This window comes from Leopardus geoffroyi, chromosome D1 (genome assembly GCF_018350155.1).
Source record: "Leopardus geoffroyi isolate Oge1 chromosome D1, O.geoffroyi_Oge1_pat1.0, whole genome shotgun sequence".
Taxonomy (NCBI): Eukaryota; Metazoa; Chordata; class Mammalia; order Carnivora; family Felidae; genus Leopardus; species Leopardus geoffroyi.
The window spans coordinates 108,689,371-108,717,123 of NC_059329.1; the positions used below are offsets into that span (position 1 = coordinate 108,689,371).

The window sequence follows — 27,753 nt, forward strand, 5'->3', positions numbered from 1 at the left end:
CACCGTCCCACAGTCCATGATAGGGGGTCCTGGAGCTCCAAGGGCACTGATTGGTGAGGGGACCCACATTTTCCAAAGATCAGGATCCGCATCCTGCAAACAGATTCTGCTTTGGAATTTTTTTGTTTGTTTTTCTGTAGAGTGACAACCGAGTCAAAATATTTAACACCAGGGCTACGTGGGGAAATCCAGGGGGTGGGGTGGGCACGCCCTGGGCCAGTCATCTCCGTCCTGCTCTGCCCAGCGCCCACAAGAGCTGACTGTTCCCGGCCCCTGCCCGACAGGCCCCCACCCCCTGCCCAGCTGTCTCTCAGCACCTGCCTCCCCCACCCATACTGAGCCCGCCAACTATTTTTAAACTACTTGTCAGAAATACAGTTTGCAAGAGGATAATAATAGTCCCAGCTCTTTCTCAGGGTTCCTGTGTCCCCTGCCTATTCGACCTTGGCATTTGGTGGAAGGGGTTGTAGTAATCACTGATATTCTAGGCCAGTGAGAGCACAGGCCTCCCTCACGGTGTCAAGGTCAGCAGCCTCCAGGGGCCAGGGGTACCACTCAGAGGGTTTCTCCAGTGCTGCACAAGTCCTGGTGCCAGGCACGTTTTGCTCCCAGATGCCACTGGGGGATTGGGGGGGAGGGGGCATGGGGTCAGATCAGAAAAGGCTCCTTTAGAGGTTCACGGACTGTTTAAATGACCAGTGCTCTGGTGGAGTCACTCTAGGGACAAGACGAGGCTCAGGCCTGAGGACAGGGACCCTAGCAGCAGGGACCCTAGTGGAAGTGGGAGGCTTGGCAGTGGGGGATGCAGGCAGCCTGGAGAAGGTAGAGGGCTTCTTGGGGGCTATGCAAACCTAGGGGTGTGGGGTAGTAGGATGTCGGCACCCCCAGCTTCCTGCCCAAAGACACTGTCACCAGGATTCCTGGTGGGTGGGGCTTGGGGAGAGGCTGGCAAGGTGGGTACAGGCCAAAGGGTGGGACCTAGGAAAGCTGGGACTTGCTCAGTCAGCAACAGGGGGACTGAGGAGGTCTGGGGGCCACTGGTGGGGCACAGCAGTGGTCAAATGAGACAAGGCTTGTGGGTCAGGGTCCCTAGTTCCACAGGACTTCCCTCTGCTGGGGACTGAGAAGTGACAACACAGGTGCTCAGCATGGGGGGTAAGGAGGCAGGCGGGTCTGGTGAGCGCTTAAGGGGCAGCGGCTTTAGGACATAGGGAGGTGACCACAGCCAGTGACAGAGTTGGCAGGAGAAGGGAAGGCCGGGCTCCGGGCAGAAGGTCAGCTTGGGCAAGACTCAGGGAAGGCAGGGGGTGGTCAGTAGGGCTGGGGCACCGACGGCCTGACGCCCAGGGGTATCAGGTGCATGTGTCAGTGGGTCCAGGAGATCCAGATGCAAAGGACTGACACTATCCAAGTTGTTGCCTGGAGGCCTGGCCAAAGCGTGAAGCCTGGCCTTAGGAGGGGAGAGCCTCAGGAAAGAGCATCAGGGCTGAGAGCCCACAGGCTCCGTGCACCAACAAGAGATAAGAGTCAAATGTGGAAGGAGCCCTCTCCTAATCTTGGATCCCCTCCCTGCTCCCCCTCCTCTGGCCGCCTGCCCTTTGGTTCAGGCAGGGTAAAAAAAAAAAAATGTAGGATGAAATGTAGGTTAGGTCCGTCTCCTCCCCTGCCTTACAAACCAGCCTATGGGGAGTCTGTACCCCAACACTCTCTCCCTCAAATGCCTTCTGCCAGCTCCAGCAGAGACAGACTTCCCTAGTTCCCTTAGCTGGCCCCAGGCATTCAGGGTGAGCTGCTGGGCCCCAGTCCACACGGAGCGGCCCCTGGCCCTTCCTCCTGGTCTCTTGACCTGGGAGTCCAAGTTGGACAGGCTTCCAAATCCGGGCCTGCCATTGAATTTGTGGGGCTGCTGCTGACCTGGGCACTCATTTCCTTCCTTCAGTCTGCCAGTATCGCAAATATTTGTCAAGAGCCTCACAGTGGACAGAATGACCTTTACGGAACACAGGCTGCTTTTGTTAACACATTTCACTGAGGTCCGTTGCGTGCCAGGGACTGCGGGGTTGGGGCGATCCAGCGGAGGGCGGAACAGAAACCCCTGCCCCAGGAGCCCAAGTCCCAGGGGTGCACAGGACCCACCGAGAAGGTGACCTCTGGGCAGAGGCCTCAAGCAGCTGAGGGACGGCTGGGCCAGATGGCCACCAGGTGAAGAGCCTTCTGGGCAGGACAATCCGGGTCAGAATTATGAAGTGGGAACGAGGAAAGACTAGCTGGGAGAAGTTAAGAGCGTGCCCAGGGCTACACTGTGAGATGGGGCCCAGCTTCCTGCCGGGGCAGGAGAGGCCAGTGGGGGCTGAGCGGGGAGTGGGGGTGGGGCAGGATGTTGTTCCAGCACCGGCTGCTGTGAGGCAAGGCGAGGCAAGGCCGGGCAGGAAGGGCTCCCAGCCACCACTGGGTGACTGTGCAGTTTCCTTTGCCAGGCTCTGAGACAAGGGGCCTTATGGCTCAGAGGGAAAAGGCCCCAGTCAAGGGTTTCCTGTAAGTAGAGAGCCAAGGTGACCCGGGAGGTCACAGCTCCGCAACTGGACCTGTGGGGAATGGAGTCAGGGTTCCGGCACATTCTCTAGTTGCCCTGCCCTTGGTGTGAACCTGAAGTAGCACCCCTTTCTGGCCCTTCTCCTCTCCCTTTCCCAGGAGCTCCTGCAGGAAATCTCCTGGGTCCTTTCCTGGGCTGGTGTGTGTTTGGCAACAGAGCTGAGCCGGCTTCAGAATAAGAGGGGAAGGCGGCCATGACCGGAGAAAGGACTTGGAACCCAGGCCCTGACCCTGAGAAATCGAGATGTTGCCCAAGGGGCCCTTTCCTGTCCTCCTTCCCCCTCCAACCCCGAGCTCCTCAGTGGGCGGCCCAGGAAGGAGAAAGCTTCAGCCGCCTGCCTGCTCGGGTGGGGTGGACCCATCACCAGCCCCACCCAGGGATCCAAGTTTCTCTGTTTACGACTGTTTTCCTGGAACAGCTTGTTTTGATCCAGAGAAATCTGCTGACGCACTGCCTGCGCTCCTCCCTCTGGGCGGAGGTATTTTTAGCCTTATTTGTTGAAAACAAAAAGGCAGAACCCAAGCCCCACATTTGTCCGCCTCACTGTGAGACTACCTCCCCCCCCCCCCGCACCCCCCCCCCCAGGACAGAGATGTCCCTGTATGGCTTTCTACTGTTAAAAAACAAAATTCAACTGAGCAAGTTTAACGACCTAACTGGCTGTATTCAACGATTCAACGAGTTAGGCAGCATCCCATCTGATCCATAGAAAGGAACTCGAGGGAGCTGTGCAAAATAGAAAGGTTTTACAGGCCGAGAGACCGTGTGACAAGGGGGTATTAGCGAAAGGAAATGGATTGTTTCCAGCAAGATCACCTTCCTTTAGAGGGGAGAGCAAGGCAAGGCAGACTACCTCACTAGGGCTGATCTGGACATTCCTGATTGGTCTGAAGCTGCGGTTAAGTTAGGCATCAAATCTTGATGGGGCTTAGCACACATGACTCCATTTTAGCTGGGTCGTTTATTTTATTTATTTATTTTTTTTTAATTTTTTTTTTCAATGTTTATTTATTTTTGGGACAGAGAGAGACAGAGCATGAACGGGGGAGGGGCAGAGAGAGAGGGAGACACAGAATCGGAAACAGGCTCCAGGCTCTGAGCCATCAGCCCAGAGCCTGACGCGGGGCTCAAACTCACGGACCGCGAGATCGTGACCTGGCTGAAGTCGGACGCTTAACCGACTGCGCCACCCAGGCGCCCCTGGGTCGTTTATTTTTAACACTGTCTTCCTCTCCACCCTCCTCAAGGACATTCCTTTCCCAAACAAAACCGGCTGTGTGGAACCGGAGGCCCGGAGAGCCTCTACACGAGGATCCTCTGAAACTGCCATTTCGTCCTTGAAAATAAAGCGGGTGGACAGAGCAGCTCCAGACACGAGGGCACAAAGAACGGCCTTATGTCCTTTTGCGATGGCGAATCCTAAGCCTCGTGGAACCCGAATGCTTTGTGTTGCTAATTCCACCTACTCCTACCGTTCTGAAAAATAAAATCTAAAGACGTTTGTTTCTGGGATTTGGGAATCTGTGTGAATGAGGGCGATTCTTAGACAAGAGGTGGAGAAAAGCAAGCTAAGATTTCAGGCTGGGCCCAGGAAGCAACGACACAGCGGTGACTACCACCTCTCAGGCACCTTGTAGATAAATAAAGGGCTGACCCCACAGCCTGGTACTGTGATGCAGCAGGAAAGGAATCTGCTTGGTATTATTCACACTGTACAGCTTTCTAAAACATTCTGACTGGCCATTCTCTCTTCCCACACTGTTCTCTCAGGCCGAGTCTCTCCAATCGACCCCTGGCAATGTTGCCAGGACAAGACTGCGGGGGCAGATCTCGACGAAAGGTGAGAGGCCAGAATCTTTCCCGGGCAGAGGAGCTCGGCTAAGCAGCCGTTGGGGAACAAGCCCGGGCTTGCCACAAACTCAGTCATCAATGCTGACGGTCACATGAGAGTCATGAGTTTTGCAAGAACCACAAGGAGGGGCCCATCTGCAGATGCCATCTCACTGAGGCTAGGGAAGAAATCTTCCCCAGTTTCCTCCCAGTTGCCAAAGGTGCCTGTCGTCAGGGAATGTTTTGTTTGGGGCGCGGGTGGCTACCCTGGGAGGAGGCTTTCCGGCAGAGAGTTGGTCTAAGGAGCCGTCCTCGCTTGTGGTTAAACTGACCACACAATCCTGCTTCCACTCTATATACTTCAGGGGGCAAGGTCTGAACGGAGGGTACAGGGGGTCTCGAGCTGTGATTCTCCCTCACCCTGCCACGAGATACCACCCGTCCCTTGCAAAAGCCTGACCCAGCGCTCAGGCCTGGGTCCGCCGGGCCTTGGCAGAGGGGATCGTTAAGTCCAGGGGGTTCTTTTGCCTCTGCTCTAGAAGACCCACGTCGGAGGCCTGCTCTATGTGGGCAGCCAGCAGGCAGTGACCCCAAGCCATCAAACAGGCTCCCTGGGCCCCATCACAGGCTGTAAACTACCCTGGATAAATGCAGTTTTTTCCCCAAAGTCTCCCTTCTTCCCCGCCTCCCAATCCAGAAGTAAAACGGGTTGAATTACATGTATCCTTTTGGTCTTACAGCCACGCAGTTGTATACTGTTTTCTGCACTGACAAAATTTTGATTTCATCATTTGGCAATTACTAATTTCCCCTTAATGCATTATGAAAAGTCACTCAGTAGCCTATCCCACGTTTTCTTACGGAACACCTCAAACCGTCAGGCCCCTGGGGACAAAATAACAACGCCGTAACACATTCCCTACAAGCCACCATGCAGGAACATCACGGGGCATTAACGTTTTAATCAACTTGCCCCCCAACCATTCCTAACACAACGACCCCACGGCGGGGTTTCTCAACCAGAGAAGCTACAGGCTCAGCTCGGCGTGTGCGCTTCTGCGAGGGACGGCTGGTCGCCAACATGCGGGCAGCTCCCGCACCCCTTAGAAATGTCCCGAGTGCGGCCGCCCGGGGCCTCCGGCCGCCCCGCCCCCACTCGCGCGCCTCGGAGCTGACGTCACCGGCGCTCACGCGGCCGAGCCGCCGCCCGAGGAGTCACGCGGCGGCGCTCCGCCGCCACCGCCCGAGGTGATGCGCCCTCTGCAGAGATCCCTCCGCGGCCGCCTGGAATTTTCCAGGCGCTCTGCCGGCCCTTCTTTCGGGCTTATGCGGGGCGGGGCGACCTAAGAAGACCCGGCGTTTGCTTTGGCCCCCTCGGGAATGCGGCTCCAGCCCGCCAAACCCCCCCACCCCCCCACTGCCCGGTCTTTCAGGGTAGGGTGTCTTCCTCCGAAAAGAAAAAGGGGACTCTCCCCCGCGAATCCCGAATCCTCTTCCCAAATATGATCTTGAAATCTATCTTCCGTGTCACGAGGCACTGCTAAAGGGGAGGCGGGGACAACTGAGGAATCCAGGTGGTGGACGCCCCGGGAGACCGAGACCCGCTCCGAGTCGTCTCCCTGGGCAAGGTCAGGGAGGGACTTTTTTCCCCTCGCGTGGCGGTGGAGGAATCGTCCCGTTGAGCCGTGCCCCGAGTGATGCGGCCCGGGGCTATAAAAGCAAAAGTTGTGGCCTGTCCATCAGGAGTTAGCGACAGGGAGGGCCGCGGGCTTGGCTGTAGTTGTGGGGGAGGCCAGCTCAGGGCCTCAGGGGTCAGATGGGGGAGATGACAGGCTTAGATGAGACTCGAGGGGGTTGGGGTATGAGAATAAGAAAGGTTAAAGAGGAAACGAGATCTTGGGGAACCTGTGGTGGGGAGAGCTGCGTTGAAGGTCCCCGCAGTGACCCAGGGGAGGACAGCCCTTTAGCCCTGGCTGTCGCTTCCTTCTGGAGAACGGGAACTTGGCCTCTAGGAGGGCACCGCTCCTGCGTGGGCCGAGCGAGCCCCGTGCCCTGGTGTGTGTGGGAGGAGGAAAGAAGTTAGAAGCAGGAGGAGAACAGGATCTCAACGCCCTTACTGGAGAGGAAGCGGAATTGGGCATTTGGCTCCCTGAGAATGATCAGGAAGGAAGGCAGTGGGGTGCAGGGCCCCAGGAGGGCTGGGAGGGCAGACCTCGAACTCGTCAATGTCAGCAGCCCCCTTTTTTTTCAGAGGGTTGTGAACCCGCGTGGGGATGAGGCCCGGTCTTGTGGATACTGAACTTAGCTTCGCGGGCCTGACAGCTCTGGCCCAGGGTGGTATGTAATTTTGGTTCGGCCTGGGACAGGGTCCAGGCCATGCCCAGCCTGGTGAACCCCAGGTCTGGGTGTGAGGTCAGACCCTTTGTCGGAGGTAAGGGTGGTCTCAGGAGTGATTGAGGAGGTAGGGTGCCATCAAAGCGGTTACTGGTGTGGCGCCTGACGCCTGACAGGCTGGGGCTGCTGAGGCAGGATATCTGTGTGTCTGGGGACAAAATTGACCCAAGCTTTATTTTCCAGGTGGCAGTGCTCCCCTTTGGACTTTTCCTCTAGGTTCCGTGCTAACAACTTCTGTGAGCTCACTCTGCCCTTCCTCCTCCCTTTAACTCTCTCGAGGTTATCCATTCGTTTAAAACATTGCTTCTGGTAACCTGGTAAGCCTGGGAAAGTTGGCAACGGCCTTGAGGAGTTCGGTTATGTCGGTAATCGTGGAGGAGGAGAGGCACGCCCTGCTGAGACTCGGGGTGGGGTGGGGTGGTCTTGCTTGCCTGCGGAGAGGGTGGGGACTGAATGTGTACCCTTGGGTGGGCCTGCAGCGATGGCCCCAGCTGAAAGTTACGAAATGCCTCATGGACCATGGTTTGTTACTATAGTGTTCATCGTGGTGATCAGATGGCACCAGGAGAAATGGAGCCCATGGCCAGTGTGAGTCGTAGCAGTGCAGGAGGGGAGACCCTGAAGGAGAGAGCCCGCCTAAGTTGATGTCTGCAGATTGAATTTCCAGAGGCTTAGGAGGTGGAAGTTTCTCCAGTGTCCTGTTTCCAGGCCTTGCTCAGGAAGCCCTGTATTCAGGAGGCCACCATTTAAGGTTTTCAGATGAGCTCATGAGGGGGCAATCATTCAAAGTCCAAAGCAGATGCATCGGGCCATCAGCAGATCTGTTGCTTTGAATGTTTGATCCCGGAGCACCAACCCCCAGGCACCCCTCCTTTTCTGGGGCGGAGGTTTTCAGATGCTGCGTCTTCTAAATTGAGCCTTCGGTCTTTGCTAGTTCTGTGCTACGAACATTGCTTCAAGAAGATTCTTAAGCTGTAGGACGTTCTAACGTGCCACAACGCAGAGTCATGCCTTGTAGATGAATCTTGCAGATGGAGCCCAGTGACTCGTTCACCTACCCACGCGCCTGCCTGCCTGCACATTGGTTGGAGGAATTAGTGTGATGGTCTAACCTGTGTCTGGGGAAAGTGTTCACATTTGAAATGCCTTGAGCAAATACTTAAATGAAGCCTACTGGCAAACTGAAGGGGGTGTGGGTGTGGGGGGGTCGTGTTATGCTACAGTCCGGGGGTGGGTACAAGTTGGTTGTGGCCAAATTCTGTTTGAAATGGCAGGTCTTTGGGCATTCTGATTGCATCACAGATGACTAAGTGAGGGAAATGGTTGGGGGACTACCAGTGATCTTTGATGCTTCTATGTATTTTTTAATGTGGATTTTGCTTGATTTAATTTGAAACTAAACTTCAAATGGGAGGACCCAACTGAGGTGTGAGGGTTGGGGGGGCACACCTTGGCATTGGTTCTGGCAGGGGTGACAGTTGGAGTGGTACACGTTGGCATTGGTACTGGGAGGGGTGGGGGTGAGGAAAGGGAGAGGGTTGGGTTGATACCGTATATGTTGCAGAGGGTAGGGGTGGTAGGGAATGGGGGTTGGAAGGGAATTCCGGCAAAAAGGGTAAAATTCTGGGGAAGGTAATCGACTCACGGGGAAGAAGATACTAGTTAATGCTACTAAATTGTTAGTGCTAGTTACATTGTGCTTAGAAAGCACAAAAGATTGCTTCAAAACTTTAGAAAGAAGCTAAAATTGTTTTGCCTTGCTGCAAGGTGGGAAAGAGGGAGGACAACTGAACCTGAGGACAAGTCCCATGAAAGCTGGGTGGCAGGAGTCCCCGTCGGCAGAGTGCTCACTAGCCTTTGCTGCTCCTTGAGCTTTTTCAGTGGTTTATATGAAGGTGTGCGGGTGTTGGGGAGCTGTAAGTCTTAGAAAGGACTTTAAATGTGCAAATTGTGAGCTTTTAAAGTATTGAAGTTTAAAATTTTGGTGTGCACTTGAGATTAGATGTACTCTTTGGGGTTTGGAACATTTCTGTTTACTGAGATGTTGTGGTTGAAAATTCTGAGCAAAGTGAACGTGCAATTTTATGTCTCAAACACATCTCTTGCCTTTGTGGTCCATATTAATAGCAGTAAAAATTTTTGCTATTAGTTTTTGTAACAGAATAACCTTTTTATGGTCACTGTAAAATTACTGTGATATATAGTAGCAAACAATCCATGTAGCCTTGCAAAGGTTGAGTGAATCGATTCTAAATTTAGTTTGAACATTTGTGCTTTTCAGATTGATCCAGTACTGGAGCAACTCTCAGCCAAAATCAGTTTGGGGAACAGGCAAAATGGTGGCGGGGGGAGCGGGGAGCCTTTACTCGACGTGGTCTGTTTTTAAAAATTCAGGGAAAGACAAGAAAACCGTTTATGATTACGGGTTTCTGAGATGCATCCAGGGAGTTGGTAAAGTAATACCAGTAGCTTTCTCCTGTGCCTCTAACCTTAGATTTCACTAAACATTTAAAATCCCCAATACCTTTTGCTTCTGGGATTTTTGTCTTATGGGTTCTTTTTTAATGTTTAAAAATATGTTGGTATCGTTCAGCTTTTCATCATGACTTGGGTATGATGTAATTCCTGTCCTCAGAATTTATTAGTCATGCGCATATGGGGAAATGTGTTTGTGTATGCTGTTGTGAAATGGAAGCTGTTACACTGGGTGGTTAAAGTACTTCTGTGTTGCTCTGTGCTGAGAACTAGTCTTCTGTTGCATCGTGTACATGATTACTAATCGTTTTCTTTACAGCACAAATAAAGGTTTGAGTTCTAAAACTCTTTAATTTGTATTGCTATCTTATGTTTTTCGACCTTTATCTTTTCTGTAAACAAGTTATCTTGATAATGAAGTTGGATGTATCATCTTCTTAGAGATTGAGGCCTAGATTTGCTGTTCAGTAGCTTTAAATAATTGAGGTCACTTAGTGGAGTGTGTAGTAACTTCAAATAAAACGTGTCCTCAATGGTCTGCAGCCTGGTGGACAGGAATGGGGACTCAGCTCACCGTAGGGAGTGTCTAATGGTCGTGCAAACTGATGCTGAACCACCCAGCCGGTGAAGGTCAGTGTCAAGGTCCTGGGCGAGTACTTTAATATCCTGGAACTTTAACTGGTTAGATTTCCAAATGGTATCGTTGGAAAGGGGACCTATCATTCATTCCCTTTGCTGAAGGGAGACCGTCTGAAGAATACAGCAGACACGTGTTCTGTGTTTTCTGTACTTGTGGTTTGGGGGAGCTGGAATGTATTTTGGACTCGAATCTAAACACAATTCTCATCTTTAGTACCAAAGACTTTGGTTTGGCTTTATTGGTAAGTGACATGAGTTTGGGCTCGATTGTGCACCTGCTCTGCGGAGCAGGCCAAGGTTAAACAGAGTGTGAACAGAAGCTCTTGGAATCCATAGTTTGTCTCATGTGTCTAAATTGACTGTCCTGGGTGGGGAAGTGGCAGGAGGCTCATCCTGGGAGCAAAGTCCTCACACTGCTGTTGTGTATTTACTCTTGGGCCCAAAGGTTTTGCCTCGCAGGAGGCAAAACTTTGGGCTCAGGATAGAAACCCTTGCCAACCTCCGTTAAGGCTTTAGTTTGCAAGGGAGCCGAAAGGGAAGTTTACCTTGGAAGGGGAGAGGAGATGGGACAGGCTAGGTCTGTGACCAAAACAAAGGGGTGGGAGAGCGTGGCCTAAAGAATTCCTCCAAGAGCAGGCATGGGACTGGCTATTGTCCTCCCTCCTTGTGTCTAGATGGCCTGCGTCTAGGGTCCTGGTAAACCCTCATGTGTCTGCTACTGAGAAACTGGAGATGGGTGCTGGGGAGGAGGAAGTGGCCGGGCAGGGGTGGGGGGTGGGGGACAGGCTAAAGGCTCTGCTGAGAGTGGGCACGGCTGTGTGCAAGTTTCAGGATCCTTTCCCTGCTCACCACTCTGATCCTTCATCCCTGTAGAACAATCTAGGTCTCCTTTCCTATCTTACCCCTTCCCTTCTCTTTGCTTTTTACCCCAGGCCTCCTCCAGCTGCCCTGCCCTCTTTTCAGAACTAGTTTCTTCTTGTTTTTTATATGCTGACTACAAAACCCTTGCTTCCAACCTCGAAGGTAACTGCTATAAATGTTTTTCTAAATGGCAGTGTTTCCTAGCAACTATGTTGGCTGATAAAGGATTTCCATAAGGGTGTGATTGGCACCCAGTGGTCGGTATTGGCAGACAGCAGGCAGCTGAAGCTCAGGCCTCCTAGCCTCCACCCAATCCAGGGGCTCCTGAGATGGTCTGTGAAAAAGGAGCTTTCTACCTGTTCTTCACCCACAATTACTCTCCCATCAAGTGAATGGGCTGCAGGTGTGAATGACCGTGTGGATGATTTTGCTAATCATTTTGCCTTCTAGTGCATAGATCTGAACTCGGCCTTCTCTCTGAACTCGCACAGGCAGTGGATGACACAATGAAATTCATTAAGTAGAAAATGGTGATCTGGTGCAAGATCAAAGTAATGGGGGCATAAGGATAGCAAAAGTTGCGTTTGGAAGTTCATTTAAAAAGGAAAGTAGCCTAAGAGTAAGTATGGGTTGAGGCCTCTCTGTGCCCAGGTTGGGCATAGTCAGAACTGCCTAAGTGGCTCTCCTTACAAAAGGGATCAGACGCTAACCACCACCTCTTCCACTCTGTCGGCTGCCCTTGGTTTGTCTTCCTGACCTTGGACATTAAGGGACTTGTAGGACCTCTTATGCCGCTCTGTGTGGCTGAGTGTCTGGAGGAAATGTTAACCTCTGGTCGGCTTTCTATTGTGTGGTGCTGATATTAAATGAAATGCAAACAGGCTTACAGATACTTGTATGTTTTAAAGTGTTCGTATTTAACACAGACTGCACCCCTGCAGTCTGGAAGTGGGCAGAGGAAGGTAGCAAAATAACAAAAAATAAAAAAGATGCAAAGGTGTATGTCCCTGGGGGTGTGGCCTTGACCTTGCTCTTGTGGGTGTCCTCTCCACCACCTTCTGGCCTGCCGGGTAAGGACACTGTCTGCTCTCTGCTGCAGGCCCCTCAGCTCTGTGCCGCCTTCCCTCTCTTTTAAATACCTCTTAACTGGGTTCTCACGTATAAAAAAGTTTTATCATGAGGCTTACAAATAAGACAGAAAAACCAAAATCCTCAGTAATTTTCTGTTATTGGTATGTTTGCTTCTAGAGTGTTTTTTTCTTCCTATGCATAAGATATGATTTTTTTGTTACAAAAATGGGATTATGCTGTAAATTGCTTTGCAACTCCTTTCACTTAATATATAGTGAACATCTTTTCCTGTCATTTAAAGCATCTTTTGTGGTGATGTAATCCATCATATGGCTATATCAATTTAAACAATCTAAGTTAGATGATCTTATTTTCCAGGTGTTTTTTTTTTTCTCTTAGGAGGTACAGCTATGATGACCTTCCCTGTAGCTCACACTTGATCACATCTGATAGTCTTTCTTTGGGGTATATGAATATATGAAATGCCTACGTCAAACTTAAGACTTTAGGTTCATTTATAGTGCTAAATAGCCCTCCCAGAGGGACATTCTAAATTAATGTTCTCATAATTGAGGTAAACCTGGCTTTGTCTTTCCTCTTCTACAGTATTCCAAGGTATTACTATATTAAAAACCTTAGATATTTACCGCTACTGAGACAGAATATCTGTGGATTGGCCATTTGCAGTGGTGTGTGTGTGGGGGGGGGGGGGTTACTTGGGCTTACTAATGGCTCGTTTTCCTATTGGTTGTTTTGTAGAAACACATATTAAGGATATTAACAATCTATGTTCAACGTGAATACTTCTCCCGGTTTTTAGATTACCTTTTCATTTTGCGTATTGTGTTCCAGACATACGAAAGAGTGGCACCGTTTTTCTGAGGTCCTTTTGCTGTAGTTTCTGCACTTGGTGTTCTGCTTAGATCTCTCCCACCCCAAAAGTATATAAATATTAATCTGGATTTTCTTGTGACACTTATGGCTTAATTTTTTACGCTTAAACATATACCACAACTGGAGTTTATTGTGCAGCCAGTGGGGGGTAGGGGCTGATGTCCTCTCAGAGCCCCCCCAGAGCTTGCTCCCCTCCTGGTGTCCCCCGCCCTGTGGCTACATGATTGAGTGGAAGAGTCGCAGCTGTCACAATAGGACAGTTCACTGGAGAAGACCTTGGGGACAGGCAGGTATTGTCTTCTAGTGGGGGCCTCCATGATGGAGGTTGCATTACCGCATCTTAACTGTTTTGGACCTATGGCAACGCCAGCCCCGGGGGCAGGTGTCCAAAGCAGGTGCCGAAGGATGGATCTGGGTTTTCCCGACCTGGCCACTTGGAAGCTTTATGCACTAGAGAAAGTCACTGGACCCCACCCGCCGAGCCTGTTTCCCTCCTCTGTGAAATGGCGCCAGGTGAACGTGTGTCCTGGGCACACGGCTACTCTTCATCGAGCGTTTGCAGTGCCACCTTCCTCTCATTACCCAGCCTCCTGTCCAACCGCTACCTCCTGGTTCCCCCTCCCTGCCCGCCTTGCTCTGAGCCTTTGATGACAATCAGTGTGCATATTCTGGTCTGCTCTGGTTTTGCATTTCTGTTTTCATTTGCATTTCCCTGTATCAGTGGAGTTCACAAACACATTGGACGTGGCTTTTTCTCAGGGTTGTTAATTCTTCCGTAAGAATGCTATGGATGGGCTTCTAGAGGTCTGTGAGTGCTCAGAAACGGTGTGTATTTTATATATATACACATATATATATTGTGTGTGTGTGAAAAGCATAAGCTTGCCGAAGAGGCCCGTCACCTCAAAAAAAGATCAAATGAAAAACTGCATTATTGTATCCCGTGGTGCTTATACTATAGGATGTTTACTCCGTCTCCTAAGTAGTAAGCAGTGTCTTGACTATTTTAGATTGTGCCTGCTGTGAGCATCTCTGTGAATGTGGTGCGTGTGTGGCGTTGCCTGCTCAGTGAGTGTGCACAGTTTCACAGACTCAGATACTCTCCGGAAAGCTTACACTTCCTCTTGTGAGTATATCCATTTCCCTGCGTAGTTGGTGACATCAGATATTTTCAGTTTTTCTTATTACAACTTTTTTTTTTGTTGTGGTAAAATGCACACAACATAAAATTTATCATCTTAATCATTTTTAAGTGTACATTTCAGTAGCGTGATATATTGTCGTGCAACCAATCTCCAGGGCGTTTTCATCTGGCAAAACTGAAACTCTGTACCTGCTAAACTCCCCATTCCCTTCTCCCTCCCTCCCCTGGCAACCACCCTTCTCTGTTTCTGGGAGTTTGACCTTTCTAGGTACCTCATGTTAAACAGAATCATACGGTACTTGCCTTTGGTGACTGGCTTATTTTACTTGGCGTAACATCCTCAAGGTTCATCTGTGTTATATGTGTCAAAATTCTCTTCCTTTTTAGAAGAGCTGAAACGGGCACCTGGTTGGCTCAGTCATTGGAGTGTGCAACTTTTGATCTGAGGTCTGTGAGCTTGAGCCCCATGTTGGGTGTGGAGTTTACTTTAAAAAAAATAAAAGAGCCGGAACGTTCCATCAGATGTATGTAACACATTTTGTCTACCACTTGTCAATTAATACCTGGGTCGCATCCACCTTTTGGTTGTTGTGAACGATGCTGCTGGGAACATGGGTGTGCAAATACCTTTTGAAACCCTGCTTTTATTTCTTTTGGAGGTACACCCAGAAGTGGGATTGCTGGATCATATGGTAATTCTACTTTTAATTTTTTGAAGAACCTCCATACTGTTTTCCACAGTGGTTGCACCAGTTTGCATTCCCACCAGTCTGCAAGAATCCCAGTTTTCCACATGGTCCCCAGTACTTGCTATTTTCTGTTGTTTTATATAGCAGCCATCCTATTGGGTGTGAGGTGATGCTTCGTTGTGGTTTTGATTTGCATTTGCCTAATACTTAGTAATGTTGAGCATCTTTTCATAAGATTCTTGGCCATTTGAATGTCTTGTTTGGAGAAACATCTTTTCAAGTCCTTTGCCCATTGTAAAATCTGGGTCATTTTTTATTGTTACTGACTTGTAGTTCTTAAAAATATTTTGAATAATAACCCTTTATCAGATAGATGACTTAGAAATATTTTCTCCCATTGTGGTGGGCTGCCTTTTCAGTCTGTTGATTGCGTCCTTTGATGCCCAGGAGTTTTTAGTTCTCATGCAGTCCAGCGTAGCGTATCTATTTTTTACCTTCGTTACCTGCGCTTTTGGTGCCATGTCCGAGAAGTCATTGCCAAGTCCAGTGTCATGAAGTATTTATTGCTACTATTAAAAGCGCTTTGGTAGTCTTAATCCATGTTTTTGAACTTACTGGTTAGTCCGTTTTACCATTTGGTTTACCATCTGCCTTTTACCTCTTTGCCCGCTCACTGTATGAAATTCCTTACTGAGTTCTATAATGGTCGTACGTTCTTTGTTCCGTTCAGGAGGTAAGCGTTTGCCACTTACGAGTGTCAAACGTCCTCCTTTTTTCCCCTTTTGTTGTTGGTACAGAAAGTATCTATCACACAAGGACTTTGAAAACATCCATCTACCAAGTCTAATAATAATTAGTAAGTCTGTTCGTTTTGCTTCTGATTACGTTTTCTTTAGTAGCTAAATGTCTGTGTACTCTTACAGTTTCCTGAGTACTCTTCACCGTTTAAGGAGTTTTGAATCCAATTTAGGGGTGAATCTAAATTGACGAATTATACTCATAAAGTGGAAATGTCAAACTTTTACTGAATGAATTCTACTTTGCTTTGCTCTAGGTCAGTATTAGTGTCTTGCAATTAATTATCTGCCTGAATCTGTTTCTGGAATTTTTAGCCGCTAGTTTCTGTTGTTTCTAGTCAAATACAGCAAATTTTAATGACCATCACTGTTACTATGTTTGAAAACCTAGTATGTGGAGGCTATGCTGCTCCTTTTAAGGCAAGAGTATTCTCTCCTTGTTGGAACTTGAGTACACAGAACTGGGTTAATCTTTGGTTTGTGACATGACATGGCTCTCTTTTATTTGCTTCCTTGGTGTTTTTAATAATGTGGTAAGCATTTCTGAGACTTGTGTTCAGTGTAAAACCTAGGACGTTAGACAGTAGCTTTTTCTACCTGGGTGGTCATCTTCTCCCCCTGCCCCCATCTCTAGGCCAACGTAATCGCCATCCCAAATACTGGATTTATCTTTACTTGCTTTCTTTTCATATAACTTAAAAAAAAAAAAAAAAATCCACCTAAGTGTGTTTGTTAAGGAAGCTCCAGGCATTCACAGCCCCTCCAGGACAGCACAGCACAGCAGCTGTGCCATCTGGGATTCTCCATCTTGTCAGGTGGGTTGAGAGTTTCTGCTGCCAAAGTAGAGTAATGTGCTATGGAATTGAGTTAAAACTGATCGGTCTCTACAACTGCTTGTCGGTACCAGAATTGAGCATCAGATAGTGTCTGACTTGTTTAGACCTAGCAAGACGCTGAGTCTACTTCTGGCGTTCTTTCTCCTAAGCAGGCTGAAAAACAAACTATTCTAGGACAGCAGTTGTGACATCCGCCAAAAGTGGCTTTTAATTATATCTTCTGTGTTTGGTCTGTCGAAATCGTCTTACCTGGCATCTGTCTGTCAGCATCTCTAATCCCAAGTGGAAAAGCATCCGGGTGGGGCACAGTCTGCTCCCTCTGCTGCCTGCCTGCTGCACCCAGCCTTAGCTGGTTCCTCCTTTAAGTACGCGCTTCCCCTCAGAGGCCCCCCGAGGGCCAGGAGCACAGGTGTGAGCCCTGCTCTGTCTCTTACTCGACTAATAGGGTCATGGGGAGCTTCACACCGGGAACCACAAGGCGCAGATCTATCCCCGGCAGCCTTATTCTTGCCCCCTTCGCTTCTGGGGTAAGTGGTAGCTGTCCCCTTGACTCCTCTGTCGATGTAACAGCTGTGGGACCAGCTGTCTGTGTGTCAGAGCGAGGCCCTGCCTCTGCCTCCTGCTGACCCCAAGGGCAGAGGCTCTGCCAGTTTTCTTCCAGTTTGTTTCAAGATATAAAAAATGTTCAGAGTGATATGTGCACATATAAAAAACTCAAACCCTGTAAAGGGGATGTAGTGACATCCTTCTCTAACCCCAGCCTCCCTTCCCACAGAGGCAGCAGTTGTGGCCAGTTGCTTGAATTTCTTTCTGGATAATCCTGTGTACCTATTTCACTACAGAGGCCCCGGCACACCACATCCAGTCTCGCACTTTGGACTGTTCCGTTAACGGTACACCTAGGAGCTCACCGCTTATCTTTTTTGGCCTACCTTGGGCTTTTTGAAACACATCTGTGTCGTGGTCAGTGTTTAAATGTACCCATTTTCCCTTGTGAGGAGCAATTAGATTGTTTCTAGCAATTTTTACTGTGTATAAGGCTATACTGAGTATCTGCCTATGTGGTTGTTTGTGTATATGGGCACCTGTGCCTTTGGGGGAAGGTTTCTGGGTCATGGTCTGTGTGTCTTTCTGAATATGATGGGTACTGCCAGCCCATGCTCGCTGTAGTTCCGTTCTTCCGCTTCACATTTTCCCGCGCTTCACCAACACTGTTCTTAAACTTGGTTACTTGTCAATGTGAGAAGTAAAAACAGCATTTCATTGTAGTTTTGAGTTCTATTTCTATTGGGCTGTGTACTTACAGATTTTCAAGAGCTTTTTATATATTGAAGAAATTAACCCTTTGTCACTGATGCGGCAAATACTCGCCTGTTTGTCGTTGATCTGGCTTTTGTGTTTCATGCTAGAATGTTGCTGTTCAGAGTTTTAAATATACTTATGTATCAATGTTTTCTTTTAGGGCTTCTGGGTTTTATGACTCAGGTTGTGAAGTGCCCCCCCAAGCCCCCGCCCCATTCCAGACGCAGTGGTTCCCTGCAGCCCGGCCTTGGCCGTTTGGGGTTTTATCTTTGCTGAGTAGAAGGTAAACTTCAGTGTCGCCGTGGTTCGGTTTCCACTTTGTGATTCTGTAAAGCTGAGTGAACACTTTGTTGGCCGACGTGTGTGACTGCTTGTGCCTCAGTTATGTTTTCATCTCCTGAGAACTCTTCACTGGAGGACGTTTACCCTCGAATGATTACAAAACATTGTTTAAGTTTGTAGTTTGCCCTTTTTTTCTTTTTTTTAAGTTGACGCGCGATGCTGCCGCGTTGCTTTCAAGTTGTAATTTGCCTTTTAAATTTACTTGTTGCATCTTGCCAGTGGTTTTAAGTTTTGTTGTCAAGTCTGTTATTTTGATCGTGGTTTCATACTTTGATGTTCTGCTGTATTTCCCACTGGCTTCCTTGTGCTTTCATTTTTGACATTTGACATAACTCTTTAATCCGTCTAGAAGTCGTGTTGGTGTTTGTACAGAGTGAGGTAAGAATCCAATTAATTCAAGATGGCTGATTTCCCCAGCGCCGCTTCCTGGATGATGCCTTCTCTGCTGATCTGAAACTTGTTAGTTATGTACTGAGTACCTTTAATGTAATTGAGTATGTTTCTGAACTTTCTAGTTTGTTCCGCCGATCTATCTTTCCTCCGCCAGTCCAGTGTTTTCATTATATTAGCTTTATCACATCTGATTGTAAAACGTGGTAATATAAGCCCCTGGCATTCTTTTTTAAGGTACTCTGATTTTTACTGGAATTGCATTATGTTTATTGATATGTTATGACGTTGAGACTTTCCATGTAGGAACAGGCCCCCCCTGTTCGTTTAGGATTGGATGATTTTCGTGTCCTCAGAAATTTTAGCCCTCTCTTAGGCAAGTTATGGACATCTATGAAGTTTGCTCCTAGATATGTTATATTCTGTGTTGTGGTTAGATATATTTTTCCATTAAAATTCCTGGTTGTGGTAGTATATGATAAGACTTGTTTTATAGGTATACATTATTTCAGACATAAATAGGCTGATTATTAAGGCCAATTGGAAGACAATATAGCATCCAGGCTAAAAGGGCTTTTGAGTCAGATGACTCTGCTCTCATGCTTGACTTGCCCCTTATTTATTTTCTGTGCCACGAGCTCTCTGCCTCAGTTTCTCCATTTGTAAGAAGGGATAATCATATTATCTACCAAGAAGCGGGATGAGGGTTTAATGAAATAAAGAGGCATTGTGCTCAGTGCTCTGCTGACACGGAGTGAGCACTGTTCTACTGGAGTTTAAGAGTAAGAGTCATCTTTAATGGTTCTGTCATCCATGTGATTCATTCCGTTTTTCATGCTTCTCTCCTGTCTTGCTGGCATTGGCTATAATCACTAATGAGCTGTGAACATCGTGGTCTTGTTCCCACCCAATCCGCTGGTGGGATCTGTCGGCGGATAGAGAGGGGTCAGGCTGGCCCTGGCAGGTGTGCACAAGCCCCAGCAGCACACATCAGGCTGCCCATTGGTTGTCATCCTGACGGTCCTCAGCTGGAGTGATCTGCTGACAGACCTCTTCAAATTTTAATATTCACGTATTTGTTTTATCATGTATTTGAAAATTGCTGGTTTTCTATTTATGGTGGTAATACAACATTTCCTTTTAAGAGCAAATGTTCTCTTTTTAGTTGAAATGTCCCCCCACATACTGTAAGATTCATACTGTCAACGTGTACAATTCAGTGGGTTTTAGTATGTTCACCATGTTTTGCCAACCATCACTATCATCCCATTTCCAGGACTTTTTCATTTTCCCAAACAGAAGCCTGATCCCCATAAAACAGTAACTTCCCATCCCTCTCTCCCTCCCTCCTCCCGGTTCCCCCCACCCCGCTTTTTTCCCTGCATTTTCATTATTGTAACTGATCAAAGTCTGTTTGCAGTAGATGTGAATGTGAGTTAAGTACATGTGACATTGATTTGGCAGAGGCAACCTAGTGATTGGCAAGAACACAGCACGAGCAGCTTCTGCAGGTTGGTGTTCCTCCTCCTGGTTCCTGATAACCTTTACTATACTTTCTATTTGCCTATTCTAGGTTCCTCCTACGAAGGGAATCATACATTTGTCCTGTTGTGTCCGTCCTACTTCAGTTAGCACAGTGTTTGCAAATTTCATTCACGTTGCAGCGTGTAACAATACTTGATTCCTTTGTGAGGCCGAATACGCCCTTGGTGTGTCTACACCACATTTTGTTTATCCAGTCATTTGTTGGACATTTGGGTTGTTTCCACTCATTTGGCTATTATGAAGAATACCTCTATGCACTTTTTATTGAATTTGTTTTAAATTGTCATTGGTGTGTGCCTCAGAGTGGAAGTGCTGGGTCAGATAACTCTGTGCTTAACTTTTTGAGGATCCGCAAAACTGTCTCCCAGTGTAGCTGCACCATTTTACATTCTCGCCATTAATTGATGAGGTTTCTGATTTCTCCACACCCTCAACCCTTGTTCTTATTTGGCTGTGTGTGTGTGTGTGTGTGTGTGTGTGTGTGTGTGTGGTTTTTATATAAGCTCTATGCCCAGTGTAGGATTTGAACTCCCAACCCGGGGTCGCATGCTCATCCACCCAAGCCAGCCAGGCACCCCTCTGGCTTTTTGATCATAGCCATCCTAATGGGTGTGACGTGGTATCTCCTGTGATTTTGATTTGCACTTCTCTCATGACTAACTGTGTCTAGCACCTTTCCATATGCTTGTTGGCCATGTGTAGATCTTCTCTAGAGAACTGTCTATACTGATCTTTTGTCCCCTTTTTAATTGAGTGTTTATCTTTTCATTATTGAATTTTAAGAGTTCTTTGTGTATTCTGGATACTAGAGCCTTATCATGTTTTTCCCTTCTGGGGGTCGTGTTTCCACTTTCTTGGTAGTGTTCTTTGACATAAAATAAATTTATATGTCGAAAGTAACTTGATTTAAGGGAAAAAAAAAAACTAGGACTGGTTATACGGCAAAAAATGTCCAGGTGTCATGTGAATGATTAAGGTTTGGGGGCAGAGAAAAGAGTGTTCCGATCCTGTAGCGTGAAGTGGGTGAGCACTCCTTCCTGTGCGACGTCAGCAGGTTCCACCTGGTGCGTGTGCCGGGGTCATCTCGTTGGAGTGCTTGGAAGGTTTGGTTTTGTTTTTTGTGTCCAGTAATAGATAATGGATTTATTCAGATGTCTTTTCTGCATTCCCCAACCCGCCCCCCCCCCTCCCGCCGCTGCCCCCCCCAAGCATCGAGTTTTTCTCCTTTCATTCTCTCATGATTAATTACATCACGGAATATCATGGCGTCCTGTGATTTCTGAAACACACCGGTCCCAAGCCTGGAGCTCTATTCCGCCAACACAGAAATGAATCAGAAGGTCCACTTCAGCTTCAGGGAGTTGTCAGGCAGGCTTCCGTATCAGGACCTCAGGAAAGGCAGAGACGCTTTTAAGAGCAGCAGCAAAGAGCAGACCTCTGAGCTGGACAACTGACTTTCTGTTCCCTGCTTTGCCACTTAGCACGTGACGTTGGCCACATTTCTAAAATCCTTGAAGCCGGTTCCCTTAATAAAATGGGGACAAAAATAAAGTCAGAACATAACTCGTGGTTTGCGTGAGGCTGAGATGAGGGGTCACACGGCACAGGTGCTGGGAGTGAGGGGCCCTGCTGTTTCCGGTCCCTGTCAGCCTCCCCACTTTGCACAGTTGACTGGACACAGAGTGTTGGCTAACGCCGCCTGGGCTGCCACTTCCTTTTGGAGATTCCAAGTTCTTTGTGAACTTCCAGTGTCTTCCTGAGTTATAGGCTAGTCCGTATTTCTATTTCATTGTAAGTCAATTTGTTTGAATTAAGTTTTCTAAGAAAATCGCCTTTTTAAATTAGTGTAGAGTTTTGTTTTGTTTTTTTTTGCATTTTAATATCCTTGTCAATGGTTTTTGGGGGTGGAAGGAAAAAAAATAGTTTTCACTTTTTATTCCTAGTTTATCTTTGACAGACTTTCGAGAAATCTATTTTACTGGTTTTTTCAAAGAAACAGCTTTAGATAGAATACCCAGTTCTGCTTTCATGTTGTAATTTATTAATTTCTGCTTTTACTTCATTAATTCTTGTGCTCTCCTTGGATGTTGTTTGTCCCTCTTTTTCCAGTCTTGCTTTACATGCTTAGTGCGGAAGGAGGGGGAGGCAGAGCGCGGTCAGGGAGGCTGTGGCAGGAGGCGGTCCTGCTCTAGCCCCACTGTGACCATGGACAGAGCCCCCCAACGCTGACGCGTGGACCCTCCGTAAGGGAGGCAACTGCTGCCCCCTCCCCGCCCCTGCCACCCCCGCCGCCAGAGGATGCATGGAGGCCAGTTAGTGGCCAGGGCCCAGCGGGAGCATGGGGGGTGTTCTACAGGGGGGAACGGCCAACTGCTGTTGCTTTGGTCCACAGTTCGGTTTCTAACGATCACTCCAACCAACAGTCTCCTCGGTGTCCAGATACTCAGCTGGTCTCCACAGACACAGGCAGGTGAGATGAATGGCCTTGCCTTCCCGTGGTGCCCCCGTTCTCCCAGGGGACCGGTCTCCGATGGTGACTAGATAGATGGTGAGTTAACACAGTGTGGCAACAGCCACCGGGGATGGAGTGCAGCCTGAGGGTGAAGACAGAGCCCTAACCCAGGGGAGACCTTTGAGCTGTCACTTGACAGGTAGGTGAGGCTGTATGGAAGAGCATTCCTGGCTGAGAAAAGGGCGCGAGCAAAGCCTCTGAGCTGTGAAGGAAAGTGGCTGGAGCTAGGAGTGCAGGTGGGGCTGGCCGGGCCACAGTGGGGACTCAGGAGGCGCCCCATCGTGCAACTGAAGGCTCCCCGTCTGTATTTGGGAAAAGAGTTTATTGTCCTCATTTCCTATTTGCTTTTTGGTTTTAGTTCTGATGTATCGTTTGAACATAGTTATGTAAAGAGTACGCTTTAAATTTTCCGAGGTTTTGGAAGGGTTGTGTTTTGTTTTTTTTAACTATTATAATCAATTTCTATTTTAATGAATGGTTACCTCAGGAAGTGCCCAGTACAATTTCTGCCTTTTTGGATCTGTGGCTCCCTTTCTTCACTGCTCAAGGTATGATTATTTTTATCAATGCTCCATGGCGTTTGAGAAAGTATTCTTTGTCACATTCCATATGTTGGGTCCGTCCCTCTCGACGGTTTGGGGTCCAGTCCAAAGCCACGACGTCCCTATGTAATGCGAAGTGTGATTCCATTTTCCCCACCCCTCGTGGTTCTCTCACTGCCCCCAAGACTGCTCACCAGTTTTGTTCTGTGTGTTTCGCTGCAGTGTATTTGGTGCGTGGAGTCCGGCCCTGCCGCGTGGAGTGCCGGGTGCTGACCGGGCAGACGGGAGCCCACCCCCTCCCCACCCCCACCTCACTGTCTCCTCCTTTGCGGGTTGAATGAAGTACCTGTGTGTTGGAATTTTCAACTGTTGAACCTTGAAACCATTTTTCCATCTCTCGTCTGTTTCCTGCCCGTGTCGTGCCTTCGTTGTACATATAGTTGTGATCGGCAGCCATTTTGCTTCTTCCACTTCAGGTTACCTTGTAGACACAGTGACTCGTGTTGAAATAATCCACCTGTTCTAGCCGAGGCTCTCTGGGGTGTTGCAGGCTGTGAGCCTGCCACTGTCACCTCGTGGGCTTCTGCGTGGGCTGGTTCCAGCATTTTGTCATCCTGAATTACACGGGCACAGGCGTCTTTGGGCAAATCCTCTTTTATACCTCCAGGCTGCTCTTGGTTGTCCCCCTGGCCGGAGGCAAGGGGCGGGAATTGCTTGCTTCTCTTCGCTCACTGCCCTGGGTGCAGATGTTTGGAAAGGGCCGGTTATGCACTCCTGTTTTGCCCGCTGCCTTGCCAACACAATTTTTTCTGTTTTTGACTGTGAGTGTGGAGTGCTTCCTTGAAGCCATTTTATTTTATTTATTTATTTATTTTTCCCTTGAAGCCATTTTAATTTTCACTGGGGACACGTTTCCCTGTGTAGGTCACTCTCTGAGTTTCCTTAAGCAGACACCTTGAGGGTCTTGTCACTAACATGTTGAATTAATTCTTTGCTCATCTTACAGACTGTGTTTTGACTACCCCCCCATTTCTAAGGCCTTTTAAGGTCAGAGCTTTGTTCCTCCGTCAGGTTGGGACTTAGATGGCTATGCACGGTTCCTCTTTCCTGCTGCAGTAAGTAAGTGCCTGCCTTTTGTGGTGTGTTTGGGGGCTGAAGCCTGGAGAGAGGCCAGGAGGGGCGATGGGCAAGCGAGGAGGTGGGGGAGAGGTGAGGGAGCTGGGTGAGGGGGATGGGAACCTGGCTCTGAGCTCACCCAGTGGTCCCCAGACCTTGGTGTGTGTGTGTGTGTGTGTGTGTGTGTGTGTGTGTGTGTGTGAGAGAGAGAGAGAGAGAGAGAGAGAGAGACGAGACTGGCTGTGCTTGCAGAGCATCCGTCAGGACTAGTAGAGAGGACCCGTTGTCAGCCTGGCCTGGTGTGACCCTGAACAGGTCTCAGTCCTCTCTGAGCCTCACCTTCTCCTCTGGACTCCGCTGGAGAAGGGCTACTGGGCTCCTCCGGGCTGGCGGGAGGGGTCCAGGAGTCCTCCCCTCGTGAGAGGCCAGGACGGGACTCCTGGATGAGGACCGCAGAGCTTGGGGGTGCTCCCACTGGACCCGCCGTGGGCCCACAGGAGGCAGAGCCCAGCCTGGGAGCAGCAGGTGCTTGGGGCCCAGATGGGGAGGGTGGCCCAGGGCAGGTGAACTGGCCCAGGGTCCAGGGTAGGCTTCCTGTTCCTCCTGTCTCTGGGGCCCTGGTGACTCAGACCATCCTCTCGGGGAACTCAGACACGGGGCCAGAGGCTGGTGGGGACACTGTGCTTCTGACTTCGTTTTCAAGCAGTGGCAGCTTCACAGGAAGGACCCCACAGCCGGCACTGGTGGAGAGAGCGAGGACGGAAGGCCAGGCAGGTGGGCTAGACTGTGTGGCCCCACACAGCAGGGGCCCAGCAGATGCGGAGGACCACTGGCATTTGAGCGAGGCTGGGGTGCTTGAAATTTCCTCTAGTTCTTAGACTTCCTGTTTTGGATGAAAAACTTGAAAGTTTTGCCTTTAATTATAAAAGTCATCTGCATAGAGTTAAAAATTCAAGCCATAGAGAAAGGTATAAAATGAAAGTAAAATCCTTCTCCCCTCACTCATCCCAGCCCTACTGCAGAGAGGTGGCCTCTCCCATTTCTTAGAATCATTTGGAAATTTCCATCTACATACAAAGACGTTGCCCTACAGTGAGCAGGACCATAACTTGTGGTTCAGTTTTCCGTCGGACTTTGTGAGCTCCTGCAGTTGGGATGTGCATCCAGCACAACAGGAAACATGTGGCCACGCGGCCAAGGGGACACGCGTCCCCCTGGCTGCACCTTTGACAGGGCTGTCAGGGCAGCGAGGGGGAACCTGGGAGGGAGGGGGGCCTGGAGCCGCCGCAGGTGTTTCTTTTACTGGACGCGGCCCATGGCCGCGTTCAGGTTTTGCTTTTCACCTTTGAGTCTGTGAGAAAACAAGCAGGAAAAAGCAAAAGGCGCTGGTGGTGGCACGCCTGGTGCTGCTGGGCCAGGGTTCGAGTCCCTGTGGCGTCTCTGCTTCCTTCCTGCTCCCCATTCCGGGCCCTTCCCCTCCATGGTCCTGAGGAGAGATGTTGGGCTGAAGCACCCAGGGCCTCCCCCAGGAGTGCTCCCCTCCACGGTCTCCTCCGTCGCCCCCTTGGAGGACCTGGGGCTGGGCTCTCAAGGGCTCTCCCCCTCCCTCGGGCCATATGTAGATGAACTAGCCCCATCCGAACCAATCCTTCGAGAAGAAGAGGAGAGCTTGGGAGCTGTGAACCCCAAGGCCGAGGGTGTGTGTGCTCCCCGCCTGGTCTCCTCCATCTGAGGCTCCCAGGACCAACTCACCACTGCCCTCCACCTCCGAGGACCAGGATGGCTCTTCTGGGAAGGCTGAGGGGGTGAGGAGTTCTGGGCTGGCAGGTCAGGGTGTGGGGTGGCCCTGGGGGAGAAGGCAGGGCCAAAGCACACACAGGCCCTGGGGCAGGAAATGGGGTGGGAGGGGCCAGAATTCACGAGGGATCTGAGACTGCACTCTCCAGGCTCCTGGGACCTGGATGGATCCCAGGAGACACCCCTCCCCCCACCGCCACCGCCCCCCCTCCCCCCGCCCCTGCCTCCTGCCTGGGACCCAACAGGGACAGTGTGCTGTGATCCTGAGCAAGCTCCAGGCAAGCCCCAACAGCGGCTGCCTCTGCCTCTCTCCCAGCTTTGTCAGCCTCCCCATCCCTTCCCCGCATCCCAGAAAGAGGTCAGAGGATCACGATCCATTTCACTGGCCACAGTGCTGATGGCTGCCTTGTCTCCAGCCCAGCCCATGGTCACGCCATCAGTGCAGAGCCTGATTTGGGGCTCGATCCCCTGAACCTTGAGATCATGACCTGAGTCAAGATCAAGAGTCCGGCGCTCAACCAACTGAGCCAGCCAGGCACCCCGAGAGAACCTCTTTTAAGGGACTTCCGGGAAGCCCGGCTGGCTCAGTCAGCGGAGCATGTGACTCTTGATCTAAGGGCCATGAGTTCTAGCCCCATGTTGGGGGTAGAGTTTAGTTAATAAAAAAAATAAATAAATAAATAAGGGACCTTGGCTTGGGCCCTCCTAAAGGAGACTGATGGCCGCTTTGTCGTCGTCTGCAATCCCTCAACCTCTTAGCAAATTTTGGTGACAGAAAATTGCCCTGTGGATCTGGTGTTTCTGGCTGAGATGGTGAGAGGAGGCAGCAGGAAGCTGTGGTCTTGGCAGGTGGCCTGTGTGCATCCTTAGCAACCAGGCCTGGCACTAAGGTCACAATGTCCACCAAGGTGCCTGTCTATCTGAAGTGCGGCCACCACATGAGTCAGAAGAAGCCTTGGCACCTTTAGTCCTTGGACATGATCAACCAGCTGCTAGGGGCTGACAGGCTCATTATGCTCGCGCATAAGCAAAGGCGGGGAGGCCCGGAAGAAATGACAGAGAGGAGCCAACATGTCTCAAAGAGCATGGACCTGAGTGTGACCTAGCCTGTTTGAGACTCAGTTTCCCCATCTCTAAAACTGAGTCAATGGTACCTACCTTGCAGGGTTGTGGGGAAAACTAGGAATAACATTTATGAATTGCCACATGGAAGGTATTCAAAAATGGCTACGGACATAAAGGAACTCGGAGCTTGGGAACGAGACGACTGTAAAGCAGGAAAAGCAGGTTGGAGTCAGCTGGGAACAGCTTTGCCTGCAAGGCTGAGCGGAGGCAGTGGGGAGCTGCAGATGAATTTTAAGCAGAAGAGACACGTGATCAGAGCCAGGTTCTAGAAGGCTCACCACCCAGGCCAATGAAAGACGGACCAAAGGTCAAAGCGGAGGAAGCCAGTGCAGCTGAGGAAGACTGGACGAGGCAGGGACAATGAGGACGGAGGTGGGGAGAGTGTTAAGATGGGGCTTGGTGTCTGACTGGTACAGACCACGTGGGCAGCTGGAGGCAAGTTCAAGCCTCAGTTTCCCCTTCTTCCATTCTCCGCTGGTTCTTCATCCTTCTGACCCTGTGGATCCCAGACTCTCCCCTCACCCCCAGCCTCTCCTGCCTCCAGGTCCTGTGTCAGATTTCATCGCGGAGGCTGAATTTGACCAGGAGGCATTTTGCTTGGCTTTGTGGCCTTTTTTAAATGTTTAAAAAATTTTTATTGAGGACACACACACGCACACAATGTAAAACCTGCCATTTAACCAGTTTTAAGTCTTTAATTCGATGGCATTAATTACATTCACAAAGTTGTGCAACCATCACCACTGTTTCCAAATCTCTTTCACAGCCCCTGACAAGCCACATTCTTTAGTTACTCCCATTTCCCCTCCCCCACAGCCCCTGGTGACCTCTACCCTACTTTCTGTTCCTATGAATCTGC

The 27,753-nt window shown here is 49.6% G+C and overlaps 1 protein-coding gene and 1 long non-coding RNA gene across 4 annotated transcripts in view; both read left to right on the top strand.

Annotated features, from left to right (window-relative positions):
* The window catches only part of FRMD8 (FERM domain containing 8), a 37,776-nt gene extending 33,671 nt beyond the window's left edge, over window positions 1–4,105 (top strand). For both annotated transcript variants that reach the window (XM_045485921.1, XM_045485925.1), the window contains exon 11: window positions 3,841–4,105. In XM_045485921.1, coding sequence (XP_045341877.1) covers window positions 3,841–3,914 — 74 coding nt within the window. In that variant the 3' untranslated portion in view covers window positions 3,915–4,105. The remainder of the gene's footprint in view (window positions 1–3,840) is intronic.
* Window positions 4,106–5,458: 1,353 nt separating this feature from the next.
* Window positions 5,459–25,353, top strand: LOC123601951. 2 transcript variants are annotated; one of them, XR_006714298.1, is made up of 3 exons: window positions 6,032–24,497; window positions 24,676–24,746; window positions 24,984–25,353. It is a non-coding gene; the product is annotated as an uncharacterized LOC123601951 (long non-coding RNA). The 2 variants fall into 2 exon arrangements; XR_006714297.1 differs by having other exon boundaries at window positions 5,459–24,746.
* The last annotated feature ends 2,400 nt before the right edge of the window (window positions 25,354–27,753 follow it).